The sequence below is a fragment of the Sander lucioperca genome, chromosome 8 (genome assembly GCF_008315115.2).
Source record: "Sander lucioperca isolate FBNREF2018 chromosome 8, SLUC_FBN_1.2, whole genome shotgun sequence".
Taxonomy (NCBI): Eukaryota; Metazoa; Chordata; class Actinopteri; order Perciformes; family Percidae; genus Sander; species Sander lucioperca.
In genome coordinates this window covers 15,760,915-15,780,368 of record NC_050180.1, presented here as the reverse complement: position 1 = coordinate 15,780,368, position 19,454 = coordinate 15,760,915, and the positions used below count along the sequence as shown (strand labels likewise).

General features: G+C 41.2%; 1 protein-coding gene and 1 long non-coding RNA gene across 2 annotated transcripts in view; one reads left to right on the top strand and one right to left on the bottom strand.

The window, feature by feature from the left end:
* clybl (citrate lyase beta like) overlaps positions 1-10,522 on the top strand; it is a 58,140-nt gene extending 47,618 nt beyond the window's left edge. The window contains exons 4-8 of the mRNA XM_031286054.2: positions 763-864; positions 1,761-1,854; positions 2,053-2,220; positions 6,944-7,068; positions 8,421-10,522. Coding sequence (XP_031141914.1) covers positions 763-864; positions 1,761-1,854; positions 2,053-2,220; positions 6,944-7,068; positions 8,421-8,516 — 585 coding nt within the window. The 3' untranslated portion in view covers positions 8,517-10,522. The remainder of the gene's footprint in view (positions 1-762; positions 865-1,760; positions 1,855-2,052; positions 2,221-6,943; positions 7,069-8,420) is intronic.
* Positions 10,523-12,776: 2,254 nt separating this feature from the next.
* Positions 12,777-13,358, bottom strand: LOC116053238. Its single transcript, XR_004105864.2, has 2 exons — positions 13,148-13,358; positions 12,777-12,960 (listed from the first exon to the last, which is right to left on the bottom strand). It is a non-coding gene; the product is annotated as an uncharacterized LOC116053238 (long non-coding RNA).
* Positions 13,359-19,454: the final 6,096 nt, after the last annotated feature.

Below are 19,454 nucleotides of genomic sequence, written 5' to 3'. Positions count from 1 at the left end.
AAGAAGGTAGAGCAGAAGACTTCAGACGAAGGGGGAACCCTGGTGATATTGTAAAATATTTCATTTCACCCGCTTTTGTTGCTGCTCTCCTGTGCTCGCTCTCTCCGCTATTTGAACCCACATAGATGTGTTTTTGAGTAAGGACTGAAACGGCTACAGTGCAGGTAATAAAGGTGTCAAGATTCATACTAAAAGTGAGTTTTTGCACCTTAAGATTTCTTTTCTCTCCTCTCAGTCTCTTACCCCACAGTGGGTTTTGAAAGATGTGTCATATCATTTACGTATTTTTACTGCTTAACATTTTCTTCTCCCAATTTTTAAATTCACTCTTGACTCAATAGCTCAGTATGTCAGTGTGAGTTTTCTGTTTTTCTCATTCATATAACTAATAATGCATTGATAAGTCCACTGAGGGTGGCAGCTGCATTTTACCACAATTTCTACAGAGGAGCAGACTTGACTTGAACAAAAATACAGTAACAGAATTTTCATTTAAAGATCTGTGCATATTATACAGAATATAAAAAATTGATTCAATCTTGATCACAAGTCTGAAAAGTATTTTCAAAACAGCAAATGCTGTAGAGAACAGCAGCTGCACCACCAAAGCACAGACATGTTATGAATGGGACGATAATGACTTTACAAAGTAGCGAGAACAAATTAATTTATTGTGATTGTTTGGAGCTTCATTGTTTTCTGTTTACACATACTATGGGTGTTGTTAATGAGTTGTGCATAAGATTGTCCCTGTGTGCTTAGTTTGTTGACAGGTTTCAGCACAACTTGAAAGGACGGGCACTGACAGAACCCATTCGTCTGGTCACCTTTGTGGAAACCGCTGTGGGCCTGCTTAATTTTAAGGTAAATTACAAACAAAACTGCCTGCGTAAGACATTTTGCTGTTTGTCCATTGTTCACTTTAGATTAAAGACTGCATCAGCGAGCGGAGCACTCCACGTGTCCAAAATGAAAGGGTTTCAGAGCTTTTGGACAGTCTCTCAAAATGAGCCTTTTTTTGTGTCTGTCTGCGTGTGTGTCTCTCTATCCCTCTCCAGACACGCTGATATTTTTTAATTGGAACTGTTTTAATATCATATTGAAAAAAAGTTCTTAATGATATTTTGGCAAGCATCAAAGCAGTTCCTGTTATAGTACAGCACGACCTTCAGCTACATGGGGAAAAGGGCATGGTTTTGGGCATTTGGGGAGAAACAAGCTGTCCTTCCTTCTTTTGATTTGTCTTTCAGTTTCCCATCCTTATTCTGTGACTGTGGTTGTCAGTGTGTACATGTGTGTGTTTTGATGGCAGGGGGTGCCTCTGTGTGCTTTCTTGAGAACACCCTGTATCTTTGCCCAGACTGAACCCCAGGTTACAAGCACGGAAAAAAAAGATTGCTGTGGCACAGCTAGTGGTGGAATTAATTTGGAGGCCAACAAAAGCCAAGAGACACATTCTTATTGTTTCACCACAGACAATCACATTCCAGATTTTTTCCTCTTCATTCAATAATAATTGTGGCCAGTAGTCTTGTCTTAGCAATTGGACTTGTTATTGTTTGACATTTTCAGTACAGGTACTTGTATTTCACTGCCATTTAAAAAATAAAACTAATTTACTGTATTACTACTGTTGGAATATTGGACTATAATTAGATTTACACAGCAGCATTTGTGCCAACATGTCAAACATTTTTCGCCCTTTTTACACCTGTGTCACTTTAGTCAGCCTGTATTATACTAGTATATATTCTCTCCAGGTGGTTTGTGAGGAAATCCGTCGACTTGCTCCCAGCGCCGGTCTACACCATGACGGCGTAGTGTTTGGCTCTGATGACTTCTGTGCCAGCATAGGTAGCTATTACACCTTCTGCTTAACCTTCTCACAATTGCTTGTCCACAAATGTGCTATTATCTCATTCGTTCTTTCTGGATTTGTGGCAGAGAACATTGTACTGTAAAATATGCCTGTCTGTAAAAGCGTTTCTGAGAGGTCAATCCCCCTTTTTTGACCTACATGATGTGAATGTACACCTATATTTTGTTCTCAAGGTGCCACACGGACTAAAGATGCCAGGGAGCTCCTTTATGCAAGGCAGAAGGTGGTTGTGACCACCAAAGCATTTGGTCTGCAGGCTATCGACCTGGTCTACATTGACTACAAAGATGTGGAGGGGCTGAGGCGACAGGCCAGAGAGGGAGCTCTCATGGGCTTTACAGGTAAAGTTCCTGACCTATCTGGGTCTCAAATCTGCCCCTGTCCCATTTAACTAAGGTCACTTAAAGATCAACATGTCTGTCCACCCCCAATACCTCTGATTTCTGCAGTTGCATCACATCGTTTTGACTTTATGCTTTATGTGTTTCCCATACATTCTTCCCTTTTTCATATGTCTTCCCTCAACTTCCTGTTGCAAGCTGCATTCAGGCAATTCAACATTTCATTTTCTCTCCTTCTATTCTTCTGTTACTCAGTCTTGCTCTTCCTACGGTCCAAGTGAAAATAGGATTTATGAGTTGGTTGATAATTGTTATAAAATGTGGTTTAAAACAGTGTGAGCATGCAGACATCTGGCTTTTCATTTGACATCAACATACTTTTATTGTTCATTGTAATGAAGGTATCCCTCAAAAGTGTCTAAACTGGCTGCTTCTTTTTTTTTTTTTTAGCACTTCAGGTGCTGCTGAAGTGAATAGTGAACAACACTGCCATCCTTAAATGCTTTTCTGACATTTCTGTTATGCCCATTATGAATTTATTTGTGTCTGTGCACTTCCGTGCGTACCTTCTCCTGTGCAAATGTGCGTGTGTGCAAGTATGATTAAAAGGGAGTAAAAGTAGCGGTAGCATCTATTTTAACAGTGCTCTGTGTGTGTCTGTAGCCAGGCAACGGTGTGTGTGTGTGTGTGTGTGTGTGTGTGTGTGTGTGTGTGTGTGTGTGTGTGTGTGTGTGTGTGTGTGTGTGTGTGTGTGTGTGTGTGTGTGTGTGTGTGTGTGTGTGTGTGTGTGTGTGTGTGTGTGTGTGTGTGTGTGTGTGTGTGTCCCGCAGAGTGCATGTAAGAGACCACAGAAGGCAGGACAGGCTGTTCCAAAGTGGATATTCCAGTCATTCTTCCTTTGCTGCAGCAATATATTTATTCTGGTATTTTCATCCCTTGAAGACTGCTCATTTCAAAATCTGATGCATTTCCCACTATGGTCTGGGTCAAAATAAAGGGAAAAAAAGTAGTAACAATATAATGTTTAATTTATTAGATTGTAATGTTTGGATAATTTTTCATCGAATGCAAGATCAGTGAAACAGAACAATGTCAGCAATAAGCCAGCTTTCACACTGGAAAGAAATGGATGAAAAAAGGACTTGACACATTTTTGGCTCTGTATAAATCCCAGAGCACAATCTCCATGTTGCACTGGCCTAGAGGCACGTTACCTGCACTTCACACCATCAAATCATCTTGTAGGAGAGCTTCTTGCTGTCTTATACAGTGACTTATTTTCCAGATTACCTCATTTGCCACCTCTATTCGTGTGTGTGTGTGTGTGTGTGTGTGTGTGTGTGTGTGTGTGTGTGTGTGTGTGTGTGTGTGTGTGTGTGTGTGTGTGTGTGTGTGTGTGTGTGTGTGTGTGTGTGTGTGTGTGTGTGTGTGTGTGTGTGTGTGTGAGCTATGGTCGTGCAGATATCTTCCTGTTTAGATGATTTATACTGTTTCACTGAACAATTTAACATTTATCTTTTTCCAGTTCTGCAATGAAGTATTTACACACTGTTGCAATGTGATAGGTTATATATTATGTTTTAGGGTTCCTCAAATGTATGCATATATTACAACCATATAATCTGTTTGTATTTGTTTGAATAAGAATGAGTTATCTTTTTTAGCAAACAGTAATCCATAAAAGAAAGCTGGAGGTGTTGTTTATAGGAGGCAAAAGGTATAAAAGCTAATGATGGAAGCAGCCGGTTAATGAAATAAATGGTCAGATTTGATATGGAACAGAACCATTCAAAGCACTGGATTAGTGGCTTACAAGCCACGGGCACTCTGTATAATCTTAGTTGGTAGCTATTACTGGCCCGAGTGTGCTTAAGCAATAATACGGTGCAGCCAAGAGCCTCTACCTGTGCTGTAATTGACCTTGGCAGTACCTAAGCTGCATATAGCACCCATTAGCACTGAGCACGGAACATACTAGTGAGACACAAATGCCCGGTGCTTCCTGTGGTACAAAATTCTGCAAAACCTTGACAGGTATCAAATCTGTTAGGAAAGAAAGTCATTCAATTTGGGGATTCAATTGTGTGGCATCTTTTCTTTATAGCACCTTGTTTTATGTGCAGTAAACTTTGTGTTGCTCAATGGTCCTTCAAAAAGTGTTTGCCTCCAAGAAATAGAAAACGGTTCCACAAAATACTCTGCTTTCAGGGACTGCATTTCACTTCCATCCGCGGGACCCTGCCCATCATTCGCCTGAGAGCACTTTGCTAAATAGCAATCCTCCAATGAGATGCCAGCACCACATGGCAGGCTTGGATTGGCTGGAGGGCACGAATGATGCATTTTAGGAGAACCAATGGGTTGTAACTGAGGGCACCTGAGTCACCCTGTCTGTTTCTTCGCTCCGTCATTCTCCTGTTGTCGTACACACACACACACACACCCTCTTTGAGTATATTTAAGCGTGCCAATTTCAGTGTGGAAACATGCTCCTGTCTTTAGCCCAGAAGTAAAACAGGTGGCAGAGGAGGGTGTACAGACTAGTCTTGCCTCAATCAGCATAGAATGCAAAACACACACACACACACACACACACACACACACACACACACACACACACACACACACACACACACACACAGAGAGGTGGTTGCATCAAAACAGATTCACATTATTGGTATGAGATCCAAAATATCCTTTTTATTTATATCCATGTAAGTACTGCAGACATCGTGATGCACAGGCACCAGCAAATAAACATACACACAATTACTCATACACATACATACACACACACACACACACACACACACACACACACACACACACACACACACACACACACACACACACACACATACACACCCTCTTTGAGTATATTTAAGCGTGCCAATTTCAGTGTGGAAACATGCTCCTGTCTTTAGCCCAGAAGTAAAACAGGTGGCAGAGGAGGGTGTACAGACTAGTCTTGCCTCTATCAGCATAGAATGCAAAACACACACACACACACACACACACACACACACACACACACACACACACACACACACACACACACACAGAAGTGGTTGCATCAAAACAGATTCACATTATTGGTATGAGATCCAAAATATCCTTTTTATTTATATCCATGTAAGTACTGCAGACAACGTGATGCACAGGCACCAGCAAATAAACATACGCACAATTACTCATACACATACATATATACACATACATACATACATACATACATACATACATACATACATACCCTTGTACACATCTCCAGCGTGGCCCTGGGGAGTCCTCAGGCTGTTGGTCCAGAGAGTCCAACAGAAAATGTGCAGTTATAGTCTCTCTGCTTCACACAAACAAACACACATTCATGAATTCGCAGTGGACACACTAACAAGTGCCACGTCATTTTTTGTAGTATGCACATATAACTCAAATGTGTCTATTAATCAGAAGTTGCAAGTCACTGAATTATCTTGTCAATAGTAATTGTTCAAGCCTTTAACTACAGTGTGTTGATTATGTAAGTGCTGTGTGTGTTTTTCTGAGATTAACTGGGGTGAGTGAAGCTGGATGAAGGGAGTGGGTTCTCTCCTCCCCTTTCCTCTCCTGTCCTCTCCCCTTCTCGTCTCTCTTCCTCTCTTGTGGGCAAAATGTTTCGCTCGTGCAGCCCGCCCGCTCGGCCACCTTGAAGGATTTGTTGTCAGCGACAGAGCTAAGCCCTAAAGTGTCCAGTTCCTGCTGGCTGCCGCTGAGCTGTCGTTCTCACCAGACGTTTCATAACCTTAACTTATCACTACAAGTTTGATCTGCAAATGTACACGGGATTAGGTCTGTGGCGTTAGCCCACATTTAACTGAGGAGTGGGAGCAGGAGGGTGGGGGATTGTGTCAGACAGAGCCTTAACTCCATGTTAGGCTTGTGTTTCAGTTGGATATAAGATGTCATTTCTGAAAGGTATGCAACCACTGACAATGAACTTTTATAGAAATTGCACAGAAGCAATATAAAATGTCTTCCTCAGATTTACTTACAGAATATTTTTAGTACGGATGCATGAAAACATTAGTTTGAACATGGTTATAAATATAATACTTGGTCTACATGTATTGTCTTATTTTATGTGATTTTCTTGGCAATTTGTAATGATTCACTTGACTGTATGTCTACTCAGACTCTGTCAGGTTGTTCTCTCATCATCAGTATTGTGTTCTTGACGACTTCTTGACGTCACATAAAGTCTAATTAAGTGTTCAGCAAAGTTTCTGTTTGACAGCAGGGCTGCAAGCAGAAGGGAGACACTTGATGTCCTTCATGGTGCACAGCGTCTTCTGGTCCTGTGCTGGCCCTCTGACTCACCTAATTGCCATACTGACCCATAAACACATTTAGTCTTCTGTATTTCATGTTTTTCCTGTCTCATTGCCTCTCTGTGTTGTGGTTCCTCTCTCACAGGAACGGTGCCAGCTCCAGTCCCTCCCAATAGTCAGATTTCTTATCTTTCCATCCATGCAGCTGTTTGCTTAACAGTTTCCATTAAAAAAAATATTCTTTGTTATAATCAGGGAGGATAATTGGCACAAACTGTTATTGACAGCTCTGTGCCAACAAGTAAAAACATTAGTGCAAATGGCTATTGTATTTAATTTTATTTGAATCCACAGCAAGCCCGCTGTTATCATTAGAATATTTCACTTTCTTTCTGTGTTTGTTTGTGTGTGCGCAGGTAAGCAGGTTATCCACCCAGGGCAGATCCAGGCTGTGCAGGAAGAGTTCTCCCCCAGTCAAGAGAGGGTCCAGTGGGCCAAAGAGCTCATTGCTGCTTTTGACCAACACCAAAAGGAGGGAAAGGTAACATTAACATCCTCTGCCAAAAGTAAAATCACATGTTTTTACAGTAAAAATTCTCTTTCATGTTAAAGGGGTTTGGTCTAAATATGGTAACCATGGCTCATTGCTGAGACAATTCAGGAATGTAGCCTGAAAGTGTGTACTTAAAAGGAGTTGTATATCAATGTGTATGACTTGCCAGATGGTTGTATGCAAGTGCAAAATTAACAGATAATTCAAAAGGCACACTGCACTCTTAAAGTTTCTGTAGTTTGTTAGCATTTGTTCTGGTTGTACTAAATACGCCAGTAATTTGCTTCAGGCTTCAACCTCATTTAAATGTCACTTTTAGTTCTTAAACAGACAAATGCATTTTTCCAAAATCAGTTAAAAGATACTCTAACTTCACAAAACACTTTTAAAAATCCTTTACAAAATTAAGAATAGGGGATAAACCAGGAGAATACTTTTATACAAAACTTTCTGAAATGTATGTCTCCAACATGTCACAATATCTGTGACTGTGTTGAGATGACAGGAGTCTTTCTCTGCTCTGAGACTCTGACTGATCCTTTTGTGTACCCTCTCACACACCTCTGTAGTTCCAGAGAATACTGTACACCCCTGGGTGACTCTCAGAGACTAGGAGATGGGGTGTGGGGGGGGGGGGGTGGGGCCAATTAAGTGTACAATATTATTGTTCCTAATTTAGTGCATGGTTGGATCCTGTGTGTTGAGCTCTGTGGGCTATCTGCTGAGGTAATACACAATCTGCCCACACCTCTCTCCCTGCCAGGGCTGCTCCTACTAAGCATCGCCCGAGGGATTCATACCCATCCGTGTGTGTGTGTGTGTGTGTGTGTGTGTGTGTGTGTGTGTGTGTGTGTGTGTGTGTGTGGTCAGTCCCTTTGTATCCCAACACGACAGGTGCTTGTTTTTCATAATTCTCACCTCCAGCTATTCACTGCATTTTTCTGACTTGAGGTTGTTTTTTTAAAGTAGTATTTTATACCAAAAGACACAAACACTATTATGTGTGATTTTCTTTTTAATGTTTCACTTGCCTGTGTATGTCTACTTAAGCTGCATGCTACATTTTCTTCTGTTTGCTGTAATTGATGACTTTGTTTAGTATTAATTATTACAGATTAAAAACAGCATTAAAAGGTTGAAAAACCCTTTATGCTGCATCCCCATACACACAAAATATGTATTGTAATGGCTCTCATAAAGTGACATGTTATGTTGTTTTGTACAGGAATGTACATTCCTGCTTCTGTAAACACCATCCATCTGAGAGAGTGCATTTCACTGCATACGTCTGGTCTAATGTTTCTCTTTCTGCTGTTGCCTCTTATTGTAAACCTGTTCAGGGTGCGTTCACCTTCCGCGGCAGCATGATTGACATGCCCTCAGTGAAGCAGGCACAGAACATCATAACACTCTCCGTCGAGGTGCCAGAGAAATAACACGACCGGTGGGAAGAAACGGGAGGAACCGCACAACTAAACCCTGACAAGAGAAGGAAACTGGAACTGTTGCAGGTTTCATGACAAAAATAGCACTTCAAAACCTTATGAACTATGTTGCCTGACGTAAGTGGATGGTGGAAATTGTATTTTTAATTTATTTTTTAATAATTGTTGAAAATGTTTGATTAAATTACTTTGTTTGTGGTAGCAGTTGCAGTGAAGATTTACTTTTGCTGCGGTGGTCCAGTTTTGTTGAGGATGATTTTGACAATATGAAATCTGCACATAGCGAGTAGCAGCAGCAGATATCTGCCTCTCAACGGCGTGTTGACGACTACTGCCCTGTGTGGCCACTTTCTTGGCACACTCTGCAGTGTGTGCGCCATCATGTCATTCTCCAGTGTGTGTGCCCATGCCTCCCATCTCTCCTAGGTCATGATGAATGCTCTCCCATCTCCACGGTCCAGGCAGCTGGGCGAAAGGGTAAACAAACACAACAAGCCACTGTTGTGGATCTATTCATTAGGCCCCAGTCTTCCAGTCAGGCCTCAGCCCCCTGCCCAGGGCCTGACTCACAAACATCAAAGTCTTTCTCGCTTAAAAAAACACAGATGGAAGTGCGTAAACTCGCGATTTAGCTTTTTTTGTGTCGGTCTCCTTAGTAAAGACATGCATCCTGTGGTCTTGATGGAGAAGGCGTGTGGCGTCAGACACACCATGACCTGTACAAAAAATACACTGCATACATGCACATGCTGCGGCAGTATTCTTTACCTGATCTCTCATTTAACACTAAGAGTTAAACTTGGATGTTCAGCTATATTGTTTCCAGATTAGATTCACCGTTTTTTTTTTAATCGGCATCTTCAAAAAAAAAAAAAAAATGAATTTCCTCACTTTGATAAAAATGAACTCCTAAACAAGTTCAGTAAAGTCGTTTGTCGTGCTGTCAGAAATAAAAGTACAATGGGGCTCTGTGGAGCGCTTGTGAACGTCTGACTTCCAGAGACAGTGAAGTGGGTGTGATCTTCGAGTGAAACAGATTAGTGGCCATGTTGCTCCAGCAGACCAGGACCGAGGCTTTGTCTCTCTGACTGTGGATGGGAGGATAATTGCGGGGGTGTTGAATGGTTAATAGTGCCATTGGTGACCATGGTAATGAAAGGCACCATACCTCCCCTACCCCACCTCATCCACTCATATCTCTCTCTCTCTCTCTCTCTCTCTCTCTCTCTCTCTCTCTCTCTCTCTCTCTCTCTCTCTCTCTCTCTCTCTCCCCGTCTCTCTAGTACTGTATGATCTATTGTGTCTGGGGCAGGTCTGTGGTCTTTGCCAGGCCAGGCCAGACAAAAAGATCGAAACCACTCCTGCGCCCAGCCAAAGACCCGAACAGTAAGCTGTCCCTTTGGCATTTGGCCACATATTTCCCTCACCCCTGGCTCACTTTTTCTGACGGGAATTTACATTCAGCTTGTTTGTTTGTTTTCACCCAATCTACCATTATACCCTGAGGTTGGTGGACAAAACCAATATTATGTATGACTTTCTTTAAACAAATAGAGAAACATTATTTGGTTAGAGCCATTTTGCGAGGCTCTGCAGATCTTTAAAAATAGATGTCAGACCAGCCGCATCTTCAACTTGATACTTGGTATAATAAATAAAAGAGGTGTTTCTTCGACTTGTCAGTTACAGAATTTGTAGACTGAGTAGCCTGTACTGATTGCTTCAATCATATTGTATCTTATTTTGGGGTTATGTCATTAACACGGGTTATGCAGATGATTTTGATCAAACTTTGAAACACTTTTACATTGATATTTTAAAGATTCATTCATTTGTCATTTGTTAGTAGCTAAATTGTGTCCTAATCCCATCTGAAATGAATGCAGAAAAAGTTGCAGAATGTGAAGTGCAGTTTTCTTGAAACAAATAAAGAGCTGTTTGACAGCTTGATTTAAAGTGTGATGCTAATTATTGTCTCCATCAATAAATGTTAAAATGAAAGAAGGTTATCAGTGTATGATCGGGTGTTTTCTTCAGATTAATTGGAACATTTACGGCTTTAAGATGAAAATTAAATTTTGAAAGTTTTGTCCTCTCAAATGTTGAATATAACAGCTTTGACTGTCTCTATTGAGCCAGTAGAACATGCAGCATAATAGGCTGCAGAAAGTTATTAGACACATGTGCAGCACTCCGAGTTGAACAGAGGCTCACCATGTGACTTTAGTGGCGAAGGAGGCCAGTCTGATGGGACAACTTGGCTTTTCCGAGCTGCTCTGCACCAACAGGTGTCCCCACAGACAGGAAGGAGGATCTCTAAGCAGAGGAAGCAGCGCAGGGCATCATGCAGAGACGGGCAAAAAGGGCAACTCTTCTTTGGATGATCAGGAAACAATTTGGCCAGTTTACATATATTCTAACAAAACACAACATCCCTTAAGTGTTTGTTGTTTGTTTGACACAAAATATAATTTGTTTTTCGTTTCCTCCAATAATCATGCTCTTATGTGATATTCCCACTAACACTCACACTTTCTCAGCCCTCCCCCTTTCTGATTGAAGGCAAAACCAACGATGTCCTTTTGGTCTTTATGGAGCTCGTTTTGCTCAGCTTTCATTGCACCTTGACCACATTGGAGTTCAATAACATTTTGGAATGAAAAAGCAAAAAGATTCCAGTGACAACTCTGTAGATGGATCCCTGTCTGCGTCCGCTGTGTAATGCTACATGACATTTCTATTATGTGTGGAACTGATATAATCTTCCCAGTCCGCTCGGCAGTTTTATTTAAATACATCTCTCTGGTATTCCCTGAGAGAGTAAATTACAATTAACACGATTATAACCTCACAAAATGGTGACGGGAATCAATTAGGCTGCGAGCAGTATTTCATAGCCCGGTAATGTGGTGGTCGAGATTGCTTTCATAAATTATGAGGGACAGCGCAGGCGGAGAAAATGCATGTATGCAAAACACTGTCAGAGGAAAATTAAAACGAAATGTTTTACATATTTTTCCATTAATCTAAATGGGACCCGTGTGGCAAAGATGGTTTTATTCTAATTCCCCGCCCGGGGATGCTCAAATAATGACTTGATGTTTTAATAGACTTCTAATGACAATATATGACAAAGTAATTGCAGTAAAAGATTATTCCCAAGCAATAAAATACCTCGTTATTGTAGCTGCAGCACAGTTTGAGAAGTGAAGATGTCTTGAAATGTAACGAGTGCAGAGCTGATCAACATAAAACATTTAGTGTAAGCTAATTAACTCTGTTTCAATATTTAATTTAAATTGTGACAGAACTATTAAAAGTCACTTCATAATTTTCAGGATATCCCAGCCCTGAGGCAGACGACAAAATGTTGTTTTTAATAGTTAATTATTGCTTTCAAAAATAAGAATAAAACGGATTTAAATTCGAAAAGAAATGAGTTCGTTTACTTTCTTTTGAGAGAAGCATTCTGGGTTTGTAGAATTTAAAATAATGCAGCTGCATAAAACTGATTGCACCTTTGCAATTTAAGACAACTAATCAAAAGTAAAAATAAAAGGCGGATTAATTGAAAAGCATAATCTGGTAATAAAATCGTACAACCTTTACTTATATTTCTCTTGTTTTGGTCATTTTCAACGACATAATGCAAGGCTTTCAGGGTTTTCATTCAGTATTATCTGCTACTTTATTCTGAATGCAAACGCATGTTCGAAGAATATTTGTTCGATATTTTCCTCAAAAGCAGCACAAAAAGCAGTCCCTCTCTTTTAAAACGCAGAGGCTTTTATTTACTCACTGATGACAGGCGATTGTCCAGCCTCCTTTTTTCCCCCCTTCCCAGTGCGTTTGCATGATATGAAATTCACAGTGCTGCCTGAGTGATCTGGCACATGTGGACCATTACTAACTTCATTTGAGCAGACCTTTTGTCAGTGTCCCCGTCAACAAGGCAGTCCGATGGGACGGGGCGGCTGGCAGGAATCGGGACGGGATCACAGATGCAGAATCCCAACTTTTTTTTTTTCACCTTGATATTGTGATATCAATATATATATATATATATATATATATTTATGCAGTAGCCTACTACAAAAACACCCCTAATAGGCCTCATGTCTAAATAAAATACATTTTCACTACAGTTGATTTCAGGCTATAGGTGGGACTTTATTTGCCACTGTAGGTCAGACTTAGTCAATAATTAACACACCAGACAGGTATAAATATCATGGTTCTGTAGCTGCAGCCCACCTGCAATAGGTCTATCATAAAGGTGATGGGCGGGGAGGCGTCTGGTTCTGTAATTTAAGCCACCACGCAGGCCTCTCTATGTTTCAAGGCTTCTCCATGCTTCTTGCGGAGTTTAGTTCTTCTAGGTCCGTGTTAAAGTCCAGGCTGCCCGGGCAGTGTTTACCTGGCGGGTTAATATCATCTGCAGTTGGTAAAGAAAAGTAATGTAACAGAAATGAAACCGACTTCAGGCTGGCAACATCTTACCCTCAGAGGTGATGTCTCCTGTATGCACATTAGATGTTGTCCCACAAAAAAAAAGTAGTTCAATTCTAGTCTGATTTACTTTTTAAAATGTAAGTTAAAAAAAAATTGTTAGGTGACTTTACCTTCCTCCTCAGCCCTCCTCCTGGCCTGACTCCCCCCAGACTCCCTTCTCCTTAACGGGCTCAGATCAAAGGCTGCGCGGCCCCGGCGGAGACCACTAAAACCCGCCCGCTTTGTCTGCTGTTGCCAGGAGTGAGGAAGGGTGTCGGGGGAGGGGGGGCTGGCATGGAAATGAGACTCGTTACAGAGCGACAAAAAGTCCCTGCAACTTTTTCGTTTTGTACCGCAAAAGTCCATCTGTCGTCATATCTCAACTCTCTCAAGTTCCCTTAAATGTCTGACTTAAACTTCACTGCAAAACAAGTTTCTTATTTCCCACTTTATATCACGTGGGTGACAGCAGCATATCTGCATGTTAATGTTAGAGTACAAACAAAAACCTGTCATGTATGTCAGAATGTATTTATTTCTGATTCACAGCTTAAATTAAAAAAGGGGATGGATGGATGTCTAAAGGCGATTTTGGCGTTAAACACACGCATTTATGTCACAATTAACGTACTTCAATTTAAAATACAATCATTAAATTATTATACACCTACCTACACTTGAGTCTTGTTTGTTTGTTTTGTTGTTCTTTGTTGGCCTGGAACGCACCAGACAGGACAGACCAATAGAAAGTTTACGCGACCGACACAGACAGTTTAAGGGAGAAAACAAAGTAACAGCACCTCATAAAATCAACATGTCTGCGGAGGACTGTGGCCATACAGACATGAACGGAGATCAGATCTCACACCTGCCTCGAGCACCTAATTAGGCAGTACAACGTTAAGCCAGTGCCAAATGAGTGATGGGTTCCATATTTTTCTCCTATTGAAATGTGATGAAACGTTCTTGGAAACAAATTCTCATATCGGCAGACATATTCGACTGGGAAACATTGCAACTTTTCAGGCAAATATATGGTACACGAGTGCCCACTGATGCACGTCTGATCCAGCTCTGCTCTCTTTGTTCTGCTGTGTTTACCTGGACGGTATCGATATCTGAGCATCTTCCATAAACGTTTCACTTTGGCTGTATCGAACATCCCATTTTCTTTTTTTTGTCGATTCATATTTGTGGACAAAATGATGCGAAAAAGCATTACTTTGTTGGGGCATTCAGAATCTTTGATGCAGGACTTACTGGTTAATAACCGGGTGTGTCAACTTCAGGCTTTAGAGTTTAAAGTTTATAACCAAAATATGAAATGTATGCGGTTCCTCCTCAAGGTATTTGCCTCGTTAGAAGTATTGTCAACTGTCTTTTGCGAATTTAAAAGGTGATTAAATAGATGATGATTTCCCATTTCTCTGCACAATCGAAAACCAAGCTTTTGATCTGCACCGTCCCCCTCTCCATCTCTCTCTCTCTCTCTCTCTCTCTCTCTGTGCAGTTGAGCAGGTGGAGGCCGCGCACCTGCACACACAGCTGCGCGCACCTTGTTATTGCTGCCGCTGCTTGACGCACAGATGAGCGCAGCACACAGCCAACAACACAATCCCGACAATACAAACCTCTCCAGTGCCACAGCTCTCAGCCTCAGCGTGTTCCACCTTCTTTTTGTGGAGGGACAACAAGGCAGGCATTATTTCTATGAATGATTTGGGGTAATTATCAGTATTTTTCAATCTAAACAAAATCGCAAGCAAAATATTTTTTTAACATTTTTTTTCTCCCATTAGGCCAAGCGGGACAAGGATGTATATATCCCAGCAATCTCGCCGTCTAGCATTTGTTTGTCATGCTCCGGACTTCCACATGACACCATCTAATCCAATTAAACACGATAACCCTGGACTCACGTATTATTCTCTTCTTTTTTTCACTCAAGTTGCTGACAAGCACTCTTGGTTTTGTGTGAAAGAGAGAGAGTCAAGAGCCCTCTCTTAATCCCGGGCACGACTAGGAGTGATTGAAAAGTGAAAGAAACCCCTCATTGGTCCTCGAGCTGGATGGTGTTTTCTTTGTGCAGTACTCTGGCTTTTTGTTTAGTACGGTCATCATGCATGGCAGTCCATTCTTTCAGGTCTTTAAAGGGAAATCACTTCCGCTGAGCTGCTGACAGTTATTAGTTTGTATCAAAAAAGACTGTACTTTATGGAAACATACGAAATCATCCCAACTGTATTCATTATCTTGCTAAATAGTTAAAAACGTGTTGTAATCCAAACAGCCTGCTAATTGAGATTTAGGAAACAATTATACTAATGTTTTGTTCAATTACAGTGTACCTAATTAGTCGTTTGTTTAAATGGTTTAGGCAGATTAGGCCTGCGCCTGTTATAGAAATGACAGATAACATTCAATCCCCCCCACACACACACACACACACACACACACACACACATACAAACATACAAAAGTGTTCCGTGCAACTTCTGGGATAAATGTCAGTTATGGTAAACAACATTTCGAGTTAAAATTCCCACTGCAGCTCACAAAACAACATAACAATCAAAACCCTTAAAATACAAGAAATTAAATTACAACTGGCATGTAAAGATGTATTCTGTTCTTTATGGAATTGTCACAAATTCGTAATTAGAAAGCGTTTCTGAGGAAAAGGCGACATGGTTCCATAAAGCCCAAGCCGACATAACATATTGTAGGTGTTGCAAAATGACAGGTAATTGACATTAATCCGCTCTCTCTGAGACTCAGGGGGGATCTAAAGTAAATGGGGATACGGTTAATGAAGCTCCACTTGCCCTTTGAATCTCGGTCACAGTGTGCAGCGGGGAAGTTTAGTGAAACTTCATTCGTTTAACATACTTTCCGGCCATGCATCATAAAATATGACGAAGAGATATACAGTATAGCAATGATTGCGAATGTTCGATTGTTGGAGCGTTACAGTTCAAAAGAAACCAGCTCAGAGGACTAGCTCATGAATAACTAACTTTTTAAGTGATGACTCAGTTTACGTCTCTGTTTATATATGACATCTCATCGGCGTTATAAAATTGATGCTTGCCTAACTGGCTCTAATAATGCGCCATTACCTATACCCTTTCAGTGTTCCTGCAACCACAAGGTTGTTATTATGCTTATTATAATTCATATTGGGAGTCTTCTCTATAGGAGCTGTGACAGACAGACAGAGACCAGGTGGGAGAGGTAGACTTTGAGCGTAAGAAGTCGCACCTCTCCTCTCCATGCGCACGCCGCTCGATGCTACAGGGGCCTGCGTAATGAGGGCACCTATGGGGCCCTCCTGGATGGAGAGGTGTTCTAACCTCGCCACGGCCGGTCAGAATTGAAGCACTGACACCTGTGCGCCCCCCCTTCCTTCTCCTGGCTCCCCCCGGGCAGCGCCTGCCACAGCCCCCATCACTTAGAGTTCATACTCCGCGCACAACTTTTGACAACGATAATGATGTGCATGGTGATGCTGAAAATCTAAGGAGGGGGCGTAGTAGGGAAATAAGGACTCTCCGTGTTTGTACAGGGGAGGGGCCGTTGCATTTTTACTCAGGACCAATTCACTTCTGAACTGATTAATACATTATCTGCTGGCTGGTCTTCTCACAATCTAGACAGCAGTTATGTTCAAATGTCTAAAATCTAACAAAAAAGTTAATAATTAAATAAAAATAATATTAAAACTAAATAAATTAGTTAATGTCAACACTGGACATTCATAATTATGTGTTAAATGCGCCTTGAGAGTTGCATCTTATGTTTTTTGATTTTGGGCAAACTATCAGTCATGTTAACAACATATCGCCATCTCTCAAGGTTTAGTGTCACTAAGATGGATAAGCTTTGATAGTTTGTGAAATATACTGTCATTTACCATGGCAAGTGTCTAGGAAGGGCCAAAAGGTGCCCATCCCCAATGGAGCTGGCCTAATTATACAATTAGTCTTGTGATTGGGACAGTCCAGAGCTAAGTGTCCTGTGGGACAACCAGACACATTATGGCTGTCATCAGTATCTTCACAGCAAGCATAAGAGTTCAGCCTTATAAGTGTGCTGCTCAAGTCCTTAGATGAGGTGGAGGGTTGTGATGTCTTTGATTCAACATTTTTCACATTTCTGTTTCTTAAGAAAGAATTTCTTGAGCACTGTTAAGGGCTAAACATCTTTTCTGCAGTATACAAAGCAAGGCAAGGGACGGGAAAGAGGATGGAGAGCTGTTTCCTGGACACCATTAATACCATAGGTCATCTTGGTACTCAATCATTTACGTCTTAAGCCTCATCTGGGGCCTCAGCGGACCAACACCACATCTCTTTGAAGCCATCGGTCAGATGGAGACCCCCATATCTCAATCTCATTGCCTATCCAGCCATATATCCTTTCTGGCTTATCCCTGGTCAGTTGAAAACATCAATACACCACAATTTCTTCTACCCATCCAGAGCCATATCTTTCATTTCCAAACCCAAGGCTGTTAAAGAGAATGGATGTGAGGCTTGTGATGTTTGGCATCCACGCAGACACTTCCATGAAGTCAGAGGGAGATCCAGGCTCTGCATGGCTGAGGAGGCAGTGGTGCCTCCACACTGGATCCTTTACTGCTTGTGCATTGGCTTATCACATTGGATTAGAGCTCCTACAGTGAGACTAGAAGCTGAGGATGATTGGTAACCAACTTCACCAGTTTGCCCATGATGAACACAACTATGTGAAGATGTCCGTAGGCGGAGCAGGAGTCAAACCCTTATCTGCTGTTGACACAGATGACCGTTTTTTTTATTACCAAGACTGATTCTTGTCTGCTCATGTTCCCTTTCTCCTTACCTGGACATAACTCCTTTTCTTCTATCTCCTTTCCAAGGATGCCCCCTCTCCCCAGCTGTGATTCCCCCACTCTAAATGCTGACCTTTTCTGCAATAAAACCAGATGCATTCAGGGCCCGCCATTTGATGTTGCAGTAGTGATAGTTCTGCACAAATCTGGTACCGATACCGATCTTCGCCCACAATGGAGAAGTGATGGTAAGAAAGAAGAAGCAAAGGAATGGAGGTGGATTAAAATTGTGGACTGGCACTGTGCTTTTAAAATCATTTTTGATCAATCATAGATAGGTTTTTAAGATATGTTAGGTTGGAATTGAAGGGGGATGCATGGATTTGAATTTGATTAGTGTGGGTCGTAGTGGTGAAAGTAATCCCTTACATATAAAGAAATCACCAGAGGCCTCAATCTGGTATTTTTGTCCCAAGTCAGTTTATAAGTGTCAGCATGTCGTTAATAACAACATGTGAAAAGTATGTATACTATATTATGGAGTGCAATGCAGTGTTTTAGTGCTCATATCATACACATTTTCATTTGTCTATACTAAAAAAATAGCCTTAACAATACAAAATGCTTACTTTAAAATAAGTGAACCGAGTTAGAGTCATACAGACTGTTCTTCATGTGCCAGAGATGAAGCTGTTTCTTTTAGTTCAGTCCAAAGTACCTCGTAAGCAGTGTCATCCCTAGGCACAAATCAAAATATCCTACACTAAAAAGTCCATCTGCTTCTCTTTGATAGATATAGTTCAGCATTTCCCTCCACCCGTCAGCCCTATTTCCAAGCACACTGAAGCCTACATCCTGCATTTAGAGGCTTTTAGGAAAGCCCTGTCATTCAATAAGAGACTACTGGGGCAGCATGCTCACGCTTATCTGCACTTTAGTGTCTATTTTCTGGCCGGTGGACTATATAAGGGCCAGGTAGCAGGGCCTGGCTCATGCGGTTGTCCGTGGACGACCTTGCTCTCCTCACCTACTGCCTTGGAGTGGCTCCCAGTCCTGGGATGGGGCTTTGGACCGGCACCAAGTCTCTACCCCCACAGATGTTACTGAGCCACCAGATATTATGTCAGTTTCTGAGTGATGTATCATGCTCTTCTGAATAGCAGTGCATGACTGTAAAGTAGCCGTGCTACATGTGACAACAAAGAAAATCCGTAAAGTAACCCAATCCCAAAAAGATTTAGGATTTAGTTGGCTATGTGTGTGGTGAACTGATTTGTCACCTCATTGGGACATTTTCTTTTTTGAGAAGGAAATGGTTCTACTTTAAATATTACAATTAAATCATTATTTTAATGTCAGAAATATACTTTACATAATTCAAGTTGACTCAGTAAATATTTGTTTTCAATTTATTTAATCTCACAAAAAAAAATCACATCATTTCTTAGTGCTATTGCAAATGTAGACATTTAAAGGCCAGCCTTATGGCACCTGCTATTGCAATTTTCCCAAATAATTTGTCTTTAATTTTCTTTCTCATCAGTATGGTATTTTCTGTTATCTTAAATTTATTTTCACCCTTTTATGTCATTTCATTACTTTTACATTTGAAACACAAAAGAATT